The sequence below is a fragment of the Brachyhypopomus gauderio genome, chromosome 3, assembly GCF_052324685.1.
Source record: "Brachyhypopomus gauderio isolate BG-103 chromosome 3, BGAUD_0.2, whole genome shotgun sequence".
Lineage (NCBI taxonomy): Eukaryota > Metazoa > Chordata > Actinopteri > Gymnotiformes > Hypopomidae > Brachyhypopomus > Brachyhypopomus gauderio.
The window spans coordinates 12555407-12569635 of NC_135213.1; the positions used below are offsets into that span (position 1 = coordinate 12555407).

Below are 14229 nucleotides of genomic sequence, written 5' to 3' on the forward strand. Positions count from 1 at the left end.
GGTCATCACCGATTCATCTGCGTTATATCTCAACTCAAACTCCAAAAACTGTTCTATGGCAGTTTTTAGGATGTTTGGACATTTCAGAGTTTTGTATTCTGGTGCAAAGCAGGAACCACCAAGGAGTCCAAAGTTCTCAAGTTCTTTCTCCCTTCTACAGTCTCTCCATCAGCAGTTCCAGGTATGTACTGCACTCACAAATGGAGACATGCAGAAACTGGAGGTTGGGAAATCCCTGGCTCACACCCCTCCCTAGATACTTCCTCTTGTGTGCATTCCCTTCAATTCATACAGAGAATACAGTGGAGAAATAAATAAACTCAGCAGAAGCCTAACTAGATTTAGTCACTGTTTCTTTATTGAGGCACTAAGTTATGTGGGTTTCTCAAAAACAAGAGCACAATCCAGTGAGAGCAGAGGCTAAAGCCACATACAACAAGACTAAATAATTATCACAGTGGACAAAAGGACAATCTTTAGTGATGGACAAGCAAATTGTCATGTGAGACCTCACTTTTAGAGACACCGAGTTTTATATATATATATATAATATTGACACAATTCTAACACAATGTCAGTCAGTTTAAAATTGCAGTTATAAGCATAATGTAGTATTTCATCCATAAAAGGGCAAAAAATTGATTTCAGTTCAGGCAGGGGTGGGGTGGTTGGTTGGGGTACTTAAACCACTGGGCAAAGCACTCAACAAAAGAAGAGTGTTTTAAGATGAGCATTAGATCTTAATAGTCTTTGCTAACTGCAATCAAGATTCAACTGCTCCAACACCTTCGCTAAACTCCAGATTGTCACACTAACAGTCTGCAAAGCTGTTTTCATGCATTTGTATCACCCTTTTGATCAACACAATTTTCTCGATATATAGTTAATATGCTTGAATAACTCTGTATTGTTGGGGGGGGTGCAGGGGTGGGTGGGGTTTGACGACTTAAAAATGATAATTAATTAAGGTAAAATATGCCCCAGCTTTCATGAGAAGTGGAGAGGGGGTCACAGCACAGAGGGGTTTAAAGCTGGAACTAAGCTATTAATGCCACATTAGGTTTCAAATCTGTAATCTTTTCTGTACTGAGATACATCAGCAGCGTGAACCATGTCTTCTATGCAAATATATAATATCTATGTATCTGTATGTTTCATGTACCTACATTTGTATATATAGATATATAATCTATCTATATTTCACATATATAACAACATTTGGTAGAGTTTTGAAACATTCAATATACATTCGTTTACCCTGTGGAACTTTCCTTAAGGAAATGAAAAAAAATGAATATTTAAATAAATCTACTTTTTAAACTGGCAATTCTCTTCCTATCCAATACAACAATGAACATCAACAATATGTCTGCACACACACACACAAAGTGAACATCTTTATGTGTGGCCTTAGATTAGAAAATGTATATAAAATTATTTATTTTTATTTAAGATCTCAGTATGGAATTCTTAACCAAGATCAGCACCTCAGAATTGACAGCAATGCATTAAAGTGTAGAACTAGGATGAGGGCCAGAGGCATACCAAGCTCTGTGGAGTGGCAAAGAAGTCTTACATCAGCACCATTTCATAGTCACTACTGTGCAACGCCAAACAGAAATTCCAACTTCTATAATAATTTCTGCATATTTACACTAAGTGTTAAAACTCTGGGTGGGGTTTTTGTATAATAACCATATGTGTATTCAGTGTGCGAGTAAAAACGTGATCTCCCATAGGTTAGAATGAGATGGCAACGAGATAGCAAATTTGATTGAGAACACCACCAATGAAGCAATGTCAAAATCTCCAACGCTATTATGTTTGTGATTGTATAAGACCATTTAGTTTTTGCTCCTTAAGCAGAAGCTGTGCGTTAATGTTTGTAGCCATTCAGAAGCACAGCTTCCACATGTAGAAAAATGCTTTACGCCACCATGAAAAATGCAGGCTTGATAGTTTTATTCAAGCTGGAGTTTCTTTCGTTTTCAGGCCACTTTTGCATTGGTGGGATCCTAGTCCTGGATTAAAGCACTTGATGAAACAGTTCAGCTAATAGCTGCCAATTACTATCATGCAAAAGAGACCATGCTGGATACAGGCTTTTGTTCCCTGGTTGCCATATTAGCAGATTTGGCTGAACTATTCCTTTAATGTTGATTAGTTGCTGGAAATACAACTCGGACCAGAAACGTGACTCAGACCAGAAACAGAAACGTGTGTGCTACTCATGCAGTGACTTGGCACAGCAAGGATGTTTTGCAGTTGCTGCATTTTCTATTAGTGAAGCATTTGCCACACATGCCTGAGCCATTCAAAACAAGTGGTTGTCGCTACCATTCAATGCATATGACCACAGCATCACAAAATCAGTGATTATTGTTTTAACATATACTCGCTGGCATTCATGAGGACATCAAAAATTACATATTTTTGAATTACTAATGCAATGCTCACTAACTAAACAAATGCTCTGAAATACTGTTTTTCAAACTGCCCAATCAAAATCCTCTCTTTAAAAAAAATAAAATCAAATGCAACTAAAATGAGCCGTAACGTATAAAAAATTTTTTTATAAATTAAATCCATATAAAAACATTGTCAATACCATAAAATTACAGTGCCAAACAATATGAAAGTAAGGTTGCGGTCCACTTTCTGCCATTTGTTTTGCTGTGCTTTAACTTGCGTATCTTTCGCATCTTTATCAAAATACCCAGCGCAAGATGCTATTTTGGGCTATGAGCAGGTGTGTCATCTTCTCTGGAGTCCAGGACCTCCCACAGCACGGCGGGCTCTTCACAGTTGTGACGCCCCCTCCAGTGCTCCAGAACGTCTTGCTTCCTATCCAAAACCTCACTGCACAGAATGCAATTAAAGCGCGCCCCCGACCTAAGGCTCACGGCCTTAGCCCGCCACCCGTCAACGTGCTCCTCTTCACCTCCCCCCTCTTGCTGGTCCCGTTCCTCTCGACTCTCCGTCGCCCCCTGGTGGTGCGCGTGCAGGTGGCGCTTGAGCTTGGAGAAGGAGAAGAACTCCTCGTCGCAGCTGCCGCAGCGCACCAGGTTGCGGCGTTCGTTCAGCTGCCTCCAGTAGTGCGCGGCGTGCTTCACCAGCTCGTCCTCCGCCTCGCGGCCGCCGTGCACCGCCCCGTCCCGCAGGCGCACCTGCACCTCCTCGCCGTGCACATACAGCAGGTGCAGCTTCATGTCGGCGAACGTGGGCGTGATGGCCTGGCAGCGGCCGCACTTGATCTGCAGCTCCACGGGGTCGACGCGCTGCTCCGGGGCCTGGTCCTCCGAGTCGGCACACCTGGACACCACAAGACGAAAATGGCCACGTGTTCCACAGACTAGCCACGCGACACTTTTTATACAACAAAATATACACAAGTAACTGCTCGCCCTGACTTAAAACGTGAGAACGATATGAATAAGCAACGTATTAAAATTGCTTAATAAACAGGCAAGACATCAGGTTATCTGCCATGAGATATCTGTGTGTGTCTAAGTGTGTGTCCTGTACCCTTCGATAGGCGTGTTCTCCTCGTGTTGGCTGATTGACGGTTCCACGGTGAGTATGACCCTGTGCACTTCTCTCAGGTGGCTGAAGTAGACGCCGACGTAGCCGAACGCCTTCTCGCAGAACTCGCAGCGCAGGCTCTTCCTGGGCCTCCCCTCGGCGTGGTGCAGCTTCATGTGTGTGCTCAGGCTGCCCGAGTGGGCGTAGGCCTTCCTGCACACGGGGCAACCGTACGGCCTCAGGTTACTGTGGCTGTTCATGTGGCTCTGCAGGTGATGTTTGAACTGGAAGCACCTGCTGCAGGTGGGACAACGGTGGAGCGGACGACCGCCCACGTACAAGAACCCGCCGCTGCCTCTGTTCTCAGCCGCCGATTGATGGCTGGGGGCTTGGATGGAGACTATGCCGGGGCGGGTGGCAGTCAAGGGTTTCCCCGTCATTGGCTGCCCCAGGATGAGCTCCTGGTCAAGGTTCTCTGAGGCAGAAATTGAAGGTAGAGGTACAAGTTGGGGAACAGTTGTTTCCATCACTAAAATGGGCTTTGGACGAATACTCCGATATTTTTTCGAAATGTCCACTACGGAAGAAGTCTGGGTGCTGGAGGGAGGTTTCTCTGGTACTCTCCTGCGAAAGAATGACAGAGATCTCTTCTTCCTCGCCTCAAAGGCCAGTATGTCCTCCATGGTTTTCCTCTTCCTCCCCCGCCTCTTGCCAGGGGATTTCTTGCAGTGGGTGGCATCTGCATCTTGGAAGAGGCAATTGCTCCTGGCACTGTTGTCTGTGGTCTTGGCTTTGATGTCTGCGGGGCTTTTCGGGCTGGCTTTGGCCACAATTGAGGTCTTCCCTGGTGACAAGCTGCTGGTGAGGCCGGATGGTAGGAGGGAGTTCTTCACCTTGGCATAAGGGAGGATGGGGAGCTTGCCCTTGGGGGGAGTGGGAATGATCTGAACAGCTTTACTGAAGATGGTGGGGGAGAGGACGGTAATGGCGCTCCCTGTGGAGGCTGCCCCTTCTGCCGGGGCTTTGATGGGCGAGCTGTTACTGACAGGAGCTACAAGCGTGGCTGTAGAGACCCCAGTGGGGTACCTAAGGGCGTGGAGGGAGTCCACGCTTCTGTCCAGCGCCGGCTCAGTCTCTGACCCTGGGTACAACGCAGGGTTGTCGGGAAGCAAGACTTCAGACGAAGGAGCGGAGCCCATCTTGACGGTCTGTTCAGATGATGGTTCTTGACTTTCACCCAAATCAGAGACAACAGAGTTTTTTACTGCAGCTGATGTCGTCTGTGAAGGTGGACCAGCCTTAGCTGTGCTCTGTGTCCGACTACTGGCTTTTTCTGAGCCCCTCTTGCCTCTCATCGGCTGGTACCTAGGAATCGGAAGCTTTAAGTTCTTCTGGATTTGATGTTGTGGCGGCGTCTGAGGCAAGGCCACCAACGAGAAGGTACCCTCTTGTCCAGCCACCTGCATGAGGGCGTAGTTCTGCGCCGGTACCAGGATGGATTTGGGGCTGACAGCCGTGGAAGCCTCAGGAAGGATGGTGGGTGGCTGGCAGGAGGACAGCACCGCGGAGGACGACCCCAGTGCCGGGGCTTTAGGGGCAATGCTGCGGAAGTGAAGAGCCTTCATCGGGGCCATGGGGCGGCCCTCACCTGTCAAAAGATCAGCAGGAAATGCGTCGATTGCTTAAGAATTGCAGAACGAAAAATAATGATAATGAAAGGAGAGGCTGTTAAACGTATTCCACCATTTTCTTGTTCACACGCACCCCCCCCCACACACCCCCACACCTCCACCAACCCACCCTGCCCTGGGCCACAGACTGAGAGCCCTTTGATTTGGACTCAGTGTGCAGGTCTTGTTCATGCTGTTGCTCAGTAAGGGCAAACCTCCCTGTGTTCACACAAGCACACATTTCCCACGGGGATAAAGGGCCATCGGAGAACTAAAGCTAACCCAAAGGCAGTACCTATACATCATGAAGAGTAAATCAACCCTACACAGATATACAGATACACACATAGGAAAAATCTACCTATAAAACGTGTGATATGATGGGTAACAAAGCAGCAATTTACGTCATTTTGTCTAAAGAAAGGGGGGGGAAAAGCCGGGGACAAGCAAGTCTCTTTTGTTTAGCATTAAGGAAACTCAACTGTGGGGAGTGTATGGAAGGGCACTTGAGTTCCTTGTCTTTGTATGTAGTTATTCTCAGAAACGCCAGCTGTAAAAGCATGAATTTCTTTTTTGTGAAAATTCATTCACTGTCCAAGATGGAGACATGGAGAAACACGTGTACGCACGCACGCACATGTGCGAGCACACAATCTGTGGATGTTTCTAGATGAACACCTGGAAGAGCTTGGTTAGGATGGCTTATTTTGAGAGGGCATGGCCCTCAGTACTTCCTCTCACATATGCTATGAAATACTCTATTTGGTCAGTTAAATTCAGCTCAGCTGTGACTTCAGGTCAGAGCAGAGAACTTAGCAGTCCGTGTGGAGGTGTGGTCCTGGCCCCAACTGAAGAAGCAGATGGTTTTGCCTGACATTAATTCTAGATTACACCAAGAAGCATGTATTAGCATCAATCAAAGGGGACCAATCGTACAGTCAAATAGCCTTGTGATCATCTGCCAAGGCCACCAAAAAATGGTGAAAGACAAATAAAAACGATTATTTAAAAAAAAAAATTATTATTACACCCTGCATTGTCACATTGCAGCTTTACAAATGTTGGGTCCAGATCGCTAATGAGTAAGCACATGGCAACAGTTGTCTGCTTATGATGGTGCTTATGATGACATGCAGGATGTGAACTAATCAATACGTAAATCTCAGTACATCTGAACGCAGAGAGAACCAGCAAATATATCTGCACTGACAGTCTGAGTCAAGTGTGATTTAATATACCTCAGTGCAGACATGATGGATTTGAATACTGTATTCAGTAGGGCTTGTACTGCAGACTGTCTAGTCTTTGTCATCATATTTTCCCAGTCTGTTCAAACCATATCATAGATCATATTTGTTTGTTTATTTTCTCTATGTGAGGGATTCATAGCACTCGTATTATATAATTCCATCTCCTACTAAAGAGCCTAACATGAGTATTCCTGTGAAAGTTAGTAGAAGATGAGAACTAAAACGATGTTGAAGCAGGAGAGCTCAAGTCAGCTCTCTGTAGGATTTCCCTGCTAGTCTGAGGAGAAAAAACACCACGCATAGCAGCTATAGATTTGTTAAAGGGAAAGATATAAAGATGTATTTTTAGCTACAGCCAGATACACAATGAGACAGAACAGCTAGACAGATTAGCAGGTGAGAGGTGAGAAGTTCAAAGGTGATGGTCTGGTGTTTATGTTAGTGGAGGATTTATGGCCAAGCCACGCATGTGCATGAATGTGTGTGTAGGTGTGTGTTTGGTAAATTTGTGTGTGTGCCTCACCCATGCGTAAAAGAATGTGCTGAGATGGCCATGCGCTGGTCACTGGGTCAGGAGAGCTTCACCAATCTGAAAACCTGTCCACAGCTCTGAGAAGACCTCACTACGACTTACTCTCTGCTTTATAGAAATGTGACAAGCTACATCATTTTGTCACATAATACCCAAATTTGACCTCAGCAGAACCGCTGCTGGACTTAAGTGCAGTCTTAAGACCACTTTAAGCCAAGCATCGTGCAGTAAAGCATCTTTAAGAACACATTGGAACAGGCTGTTATTGTCCTTCAGCTAATTCACAGCCATGTTTCCCATTTGCATTGTTTTGGAAAGTTCCAAGCATATCATATAGATTTAGACATGAATAACCAAAATCACAGTTGGGTTATGGTAATGTTCATTTTCATAGGTATATCCTGTTCTGTTACAGCATTCGTTCTCAAACCAAACGTACAATTAACAGTCCGTTTAATAAGGCTGAGTGTGTCGCAGCCCAATACAACTGCACTGGGCTATAATTTCCTGCTGGAGTGGTGAGTGTGTGTGGAAGGGTTGTAATCTTCATACTCACTTTGCATGTGCGATTTCTGTGGACTGACTCGCTGTTCGTGGGGTTTCATTGCTGCCGTCTCTGCAATTCAAAGCACAACAAAAGAACTCAGTGGCTAATGTATAATTAAAACACCACATACCTTAAATCACAATAGTTAGTTGAGCCTATTTGTGTTTTATCCATAGTTTTGTATCTACCTTCCTGTCACACTGTCTAACACACACACACACACACACACACACACACACACACACACACACACACACACACACACACACTCTATCTCACTCAAAACTGGAGGACATTCCAGATGCCATGGGGGTGAAGATTAGTGTGGACTGAAAAGTAGAAAAACAACAGCAGGGAGAAGATAGGATAAAAGGGAAACAAGAGAGGAGGAGGCAAGATTGGGGTTAGTGTGTGTGTGTGTGTGTGTGTGTGTGTGTGTGTATGTGTGTGTGCGTGTGTGTGTGTGCACACTCAATCCTATGAGATCTCTGGCCTGTAGGTGAGGGTCCTCATCTGTGGCTGTGTGATAGCAGCTTTGGAGTGTGTGTGTGTGTGTGTGTGTGTGTGTGTTGTGTGGGCAGTGTTTTGGTGCAGGCTAGCCCAGTGCCCCTGCAGGTCTGGGGGGTGGGGGGAGATGAAAGGAGTGGATCTGTGGGAGATAAGGGAGGTGGACATGGGGAGTGTGTTAAGAGAGTCTGCTTCCACTGAGCCTACCAAAGCCTGTAGTCCTCCTCTCACTCCCACAGTAAGAGACACACAAAAACACCCCAAAAAACAAAGAAATTATAATCGAGACAATAAATAACATCTCACTGCTCTTTTTTATTTATTTATTTATTTATTTTTTGATAACACAAGATCAGAGTTTTATACCCCAAATTCACTAATGGGATTGTGTGTGTGTGTGTGTGTGTGTGTGTGTTGCAGAGCTACTGAAAAGATGTCTGCATTTTTAATTGCTTTGCTGAGAGAGATGGGGGGCGGCAGCATGTGAACTTAAACCAGTGGAGTGGAACCAGTGACATCTCCAACACCTATAACTGCACACACACTGGAGAGTCCAGCAGTGCACCAGAGGCACGCCGCAATCATCCCAGTTATCTGCTGCAATACCCTTGAATAATAAAGCAGTTAACCTGACATGTCGTTCAGTTAAACTACATTAACACAGCAAATTATCGCATGGCAAACATGACCTAGTCTCTACCTCAATAGCCATTTTCACTGCTAAGTACACACGTGCACGTGCACACAGGCACATGCATGTGCACACAGACAGACTCTGGCCATTAGTTGTCACCTGAGCTAATCAATGTAAAAGGAAAAATCTATTCCAATTTCAAAACTACAGGCTTGCCTGGACATGCAGGATGTGAACTAATCAATACGTAAATCTCAGTACATCTGAACACAAAAAAACAGCAAATATATCTGCACTGACAGTCTGAGTCAAGTGTGATTTAATATACCTCAGTGCAGACATGATGGATTTGAATACTGTTCAAACCAGATCACATTTGTTTGTTTATTTTTTGGACGGTGAGATATTTGTATGACTGAGGCAGTGTGATGGCGCTCCAAACCTTCTCGTGGCAGTGATGCTTGTTTCTGTTGTGAGGAGCCTCGATGCTGCACTGCAGCCCAACAGGATGCTATAAATCCAAGTGTTGAACTTTGACCCTTCGAATGCGGTCACCAGACCTGCGACCTGGTGTGCGCCGCATGTGCACTGCAAATGCGGGCCATGCTGCAAAAAGGTGTGTCGGCACACAGAGGCGAGAGCAGACACGCACACGCACACGCACACACACACACACACACACACAAACACACACACACTCCTGGGTCAGCCGCAGGCTTGGCCATTCTCACACCACCCTCCCAGTTTGCCATGCCACTATTCTCCATAAGGTTGCATCCAAAAACAAAAACTGCATTCACACTTTTAAACGTGTGTGTGTGTGTGTGTGTGTGTTGTATCTATATTTGTGCTATGTGTGATGGGGGGTGTGTCTGGAAGGTAAAGCGTCTCTGCAGCGGAACGTGCTGAGCGAAGGAGAAAAAAACACACAGCTAAACCATCCTGAGAAGCCCAGCAAAACACTTTATTGATGTTCTTCTGATGACATGCAAGTGACAACAGTTCGCTAGCGGCGCCATGATGAAAGCCTCTCAGTACAGTGTGCTCCTGTCTCGAATAAAACAAATATGGCTGTCATTTCTATTACAAATGAACAAACACAACAGAAAGTCAATATCAAAGTCTTACCAAACAAACCCACTTTCAGATGTTATCTACTTCTTACCCTACCTGACATCGCCAAGTCTGTCTTCGTAATCTGAATTGTTTTTCTTTTTTTAACGAGTAGGTGTATGTCAGCCTTTCCTGTCTGTTACACTAGTTTCATCTCTCCGTTCTTTGCATTGGAATGTTTCATATTTTCCTGGTCAAACCGATTATGTAGATAGTGGAGAAATTCTGTTCATAAATGAAACTTTTACTGCAAACGTTATTACCAAAAGCCACCTGAAAACTTGAGAGTATACTATTAACTCTTCTGGTTCAAGAAATTAAGTTTTTGCTGCTCCTTGTAGGTTAAACATGTGTGTTTTGTCTAGAGGCAAGGAGTTGTGTGTGTGTGTGCGAGTGTGAGTCACCTTCCTGAACCTTTCAGTGACCTTTTGCAGTGCAGTGTGACATTTGTATTCATTAAGTGGGTCACTTGCCAGTGGGCATCAGTACGGTATGACACTCTCTACGCATTCGGTTTCTCTCTCCATCTCAACCGTCATTCCTGGACCCTTTGCTTGCCTTCATCATCTCTACCTCCTCGTTCGTCTGCACAGGACCAGTCTCTCGGAACTAGACACGACGTCGTGAGAAACTTAAAATGTTGGTGATTCACACGCAAAGTTGGTGAATTTGTCAAGTTGTGTACAGCGAGTTAGTCTTGGTAAACTGAAATCACATCCTGCTGATAAACATGACTGCCTTGCTCAGAATTTCACTGGCTCTACATTTGAGCGACAGAATGCTGATTATACAAAAGCAGACAACAAACAAACAAACAGAGAAAATGACTGTTAAATACAGACATCCTGTCATCCATCTGTCCATCCAGGCATTACCAGAGGGGAAGGAGACCTCATATTTCCCTGTAGCGGTGACTGAAGAGGTAGCTAGTTTAAAGGAGATCACCAGGAAGGGGTGTGATCACAGGAAAGGAGCTTGCGTTCTTCATGCAAAAACATTGGGCCTACATTCCACATATCAGAACAGCAAGGCACAAGAAAAACAGCGCGTTATCATATGCACATTCTTTTATGTTAGAGAGAATATTGGAGCAGACATGAAAGCACCAGCCTCTGTCCTTATTGGGGAATTGGGAACTTCAGGGACTTTAACAGTGAACTCAGATACTGAGATCTCTGGCGCTTCTTTTAAAACAGCCTGAGATCTGTTACAATGGTGAGGAAAGACTCCATGCTTAGACATATGGAGCTGTGCAGGTCCGTCTGTGTACGTGTCACCTGACCTCACCAGCACATGCTCCTCTGCTAACCCCCGGCAGCAGCACGGTTAGCCTTATACAGCTAGTGCGCGTCACATCCAGTCTGCTAGATGAGCAACGCCGGTGCAGCGGTCCAAAGGCGAGAAGTTAAACGAGGTGCCAGAGACAGGAAGTGGAGGCTTTACTTTGTACACCCGAACAGGAACAATCGTGTAAATGAAATAGCAAATGCTGCTGGGTTTGTTATTATACAGACGGGGAGACGGCTGGGGACCTCAGTGAGATCAACAGTGTCCAACCAAACACCCATTTACCAAGTAATCTCTCAACATCTCCCAACGGAAGAAAGAAAGAAAGAAAGAAAGAAAGAAAGAAAGAAAGAAAGAAAGAAAGAGGAGAGAAGACAGGAATGGTTTGAGGTGTGTGTGAGAGAAACTGGTAGAGAGAGAGACAGAAAGAGAAAGGGAGAGAGAGAGAAAGAGAAAGAGAGAGACAGAGAGAGAAAGAGAGAGAGAGAAAGAGAGAGAGAGACAGAAAGAGAAAGGGAGAGAGAGAAAGAGAGAGAGAGAGACAGAAAGAGAAAGAGAGAGAGAGACCTCCTAATTTGGCAGGTGTTCTTCCATCTCTGAGGAGTTGGAGAATCTGGGAAATGTTGTCTGGCAAGATCAAAGGGAACCCATGCCGTAATCGCTGTGGCAACCAACAGTAAAGCTGTTAAATGAGCCAGACTCGGCCCTGGGTCTTTAATGAGAAAGTTCTCCGCATCTTTCATTTTAAGAGCCATTTACTAAACCAGTGTGCTCCAATGCTTGGGCTTTCAGATGGCAGGTATCGATCGAGAGCACTTATCATGTTCTACTACTGTTTCTATCATGCTCAAATGATCAGTAAATGAACTGGTTGCCAGAACAAAATCCCATCCGGCCCGAGTGCTGACATTCACACTACATCTGCGTTCGTGATTGGTTCCTGCTTAACAGGATGCTGAGCAGACAGAGTCTTTTTAACATGCGACTTTTATTAATGACACTACGGTAAAACATAATGGAACTGAAGCCAGACAGACTGACAAAGAAAGTAGGCAACGCGCACACTTAAAAACAATGACACAATAACTACACAAGTGTAACACATAACGAGACGAGAGAGATGAAACAAATAACAAAGATGAACACTTACTCTCTAAGAAACTCACATAGGCGTATAACTGAACACCTACAAGCTGGAGGGCGGAGTTAGGGGCGGACCACGACACAAACATTGTTATCCTTGTTTATTAGTTTGCTTTATGCTCCAATACAACTTATAAATAATAATTTTAAACTTTATTCATGAAAGCATAATCACTTGCCTTTATAACTACCAGATGACTAATATCATTTCACAGGAATCACATTTTGAGCGGAGTAAATCATCTCGAGAGTGGACAAACTAAAGGGAGTAGTAAAGGGAGTATGGTTACACTTAACTAGACACTGCTGTTAGCCCGCATTACCAGTTCAAATCAATAACGCATTCCTAACAGAGATATCTATTTTGATTCAGAGTTCAATCCCATCCACGGGGGATTCCCACAGATGTTTGGAACAGAAGTGTCCGTCATGGCTAAGGGGCGGAGCATGAGGCAGTGCGAGCGCTAGACAGCGACTGCGGCAGCTGTCTGTATTTATAGTGAGGCCCATGGTGAGAGAGGGACTGTGCATTTCTCCTGGGATTCTACTGCTAAAAGATGCATCAACCTCTCGGTCTCCCAGAAACAGTAAACAGAGAGGAAATACAGCTGTACGCTGGCCTGTGTGCTCTACACTACACAGTGGCAAGGCCAGGGTCTCGTTAACATCAGGATTACTAACCAGCCATCTCCTGTTTACTGGGCCAAACTGCTGAAGGAATACAATCTTCCTCACTTCAATAATTCATTAAACTTGTAAACTCGGTGTCTATATATATATATATATATATATATATATATATATATATATATATATATATATATATATATATGATACGCAGCATATAATCTGTAACATTCTGCATATCCAGATGTTTTCCATTTTGACCAGGATAACTTTTATACACAAATACAGCCATTTCACTGAATAGTCACATAAGTTGCTTCGTCTAATTCAGTCATGCACTGAAGAAAACCCAATGTGATTTAAGCTGTCCAGTAAGCTGTATAATGTTAACCGTAACGGGCACTGAGCAACTCCCCCAGCCCCTCCAACCCACTCCACACAATCAAGTCCAGAGTAAACGCCCAAGCCTGAGAAGACGCTTGTCGGCATCCTGCCCATCCAACGGTGACGCAGGCCCCTACTCCGCATAGCTCACACTGATGTGAAGTGAATTATGGGAGCGTTATGTATAAATGTTTAAAGGTCTAAACCAGGGACTAGTACTCCTTCATATGCCTGAGTGAACTAATCATCTGACCTGCGTGCTGTGTGGAGGAGCCCTGACGGAGCTGGTGAGACAGAGAGCTGGGCACGAGAGGTGGGCACGAGAGTGCGGGCACGAGAGTGCGGGCACCAGTTCACGTGCTCACTCGGCAGAATTAAAGGTGCATGTGTGGCCACAGTGAGCATCAGACAGCAGGAGTGATGCATCCTGACACCTCCATTCATTCATTCAGCAGAACACACACGTATACACACACATACACTCTTTCCAAGTTCTTCTTTTCCAAAAGTATTGGTTCACCTTCCTTGACTCACATATGAGCTTAAGTGACATCTCATTCCTAATCCATAGGGTTCAATATGACATTGGTCCACCCTTTGCAGCTAGAACAGCTTCAACTCTTTTGGGAAGGCTGTTCACAAGGTTTAGGAGTGTGTTTATGGGGATTTTTGACCATTCTTCCAGAAGCGCATTTGTGAGGTCACATACTGATGTTGGACGAGAAGGCCTGGCTCTCAGTCTCCACTCTAATTCATCCCAAAGGTGTTCTATCGGGTTGAGGTCAAAACTGTTTGTCCACACCAGACTCTGCCATCCATGTCTTTATGGACCTTGCACTGGTGCACAGTCATGTTGGAAGAGGAAGGGGCCAGCTCCAAACTGTTCCCACAAAGTTGGGAGAATGGAATTGTCCAAAATGTCTTGGTATGCTGAAGCGTATGGAGACGGAGAAGCACGATTTGTCACTCCGCCCTACAGTCCAGTAGCGTCATGCTTTAGCCAATGGCATCCA

At 45.0% G+C, this 14229-nt stretch overlaps 1 protein-coding gene across 12 annotated transcripts in view; it reads right to left on the reverse strand.

Annotated features, from left to right (window-relative positions):
- Positions 1 to 336: 336 nt before the first annotated feature.
- znf438 (zinc finger protein 438) overlaps positions 337 to 14229 on the reverse strand; it is a 39661-nt gene continuing 25768 nt past the window's right edge. For 4 of the 12 annotated variants that reach the window (XM_076999611.1, XM_076999609.1, XM_076999617.1 and 1 more), the window contains 3 exons: positions 7531 to 7590; positions 3526 to 5170; positions 337 to 3312 (listed from right to left, as the gene is read on the reverse strand). In XM_076999611.1, the coding sequence (XP_076855726.1) occupies positions 2730 to 3312; positions 3526 to 5170; positions 7531 to 7579 (2277 nt within the window). In that variant the 5' untranslated portion in view covers positions 7580 to 7590 and the 3' untranslated portion in view covers positions 337 to 2729. Of the gene's footprint in view, positions 3313 to 3525; positions 5171 to 6965; positions 7083 to 7530; positions 9269 to 14229 lie in introns of those variants that run through there. The other 8 variants (XM_076999608.1, XM_076999610.1, XM_076999607.1 and 5 more) reach the window with 6 other exon arrangements.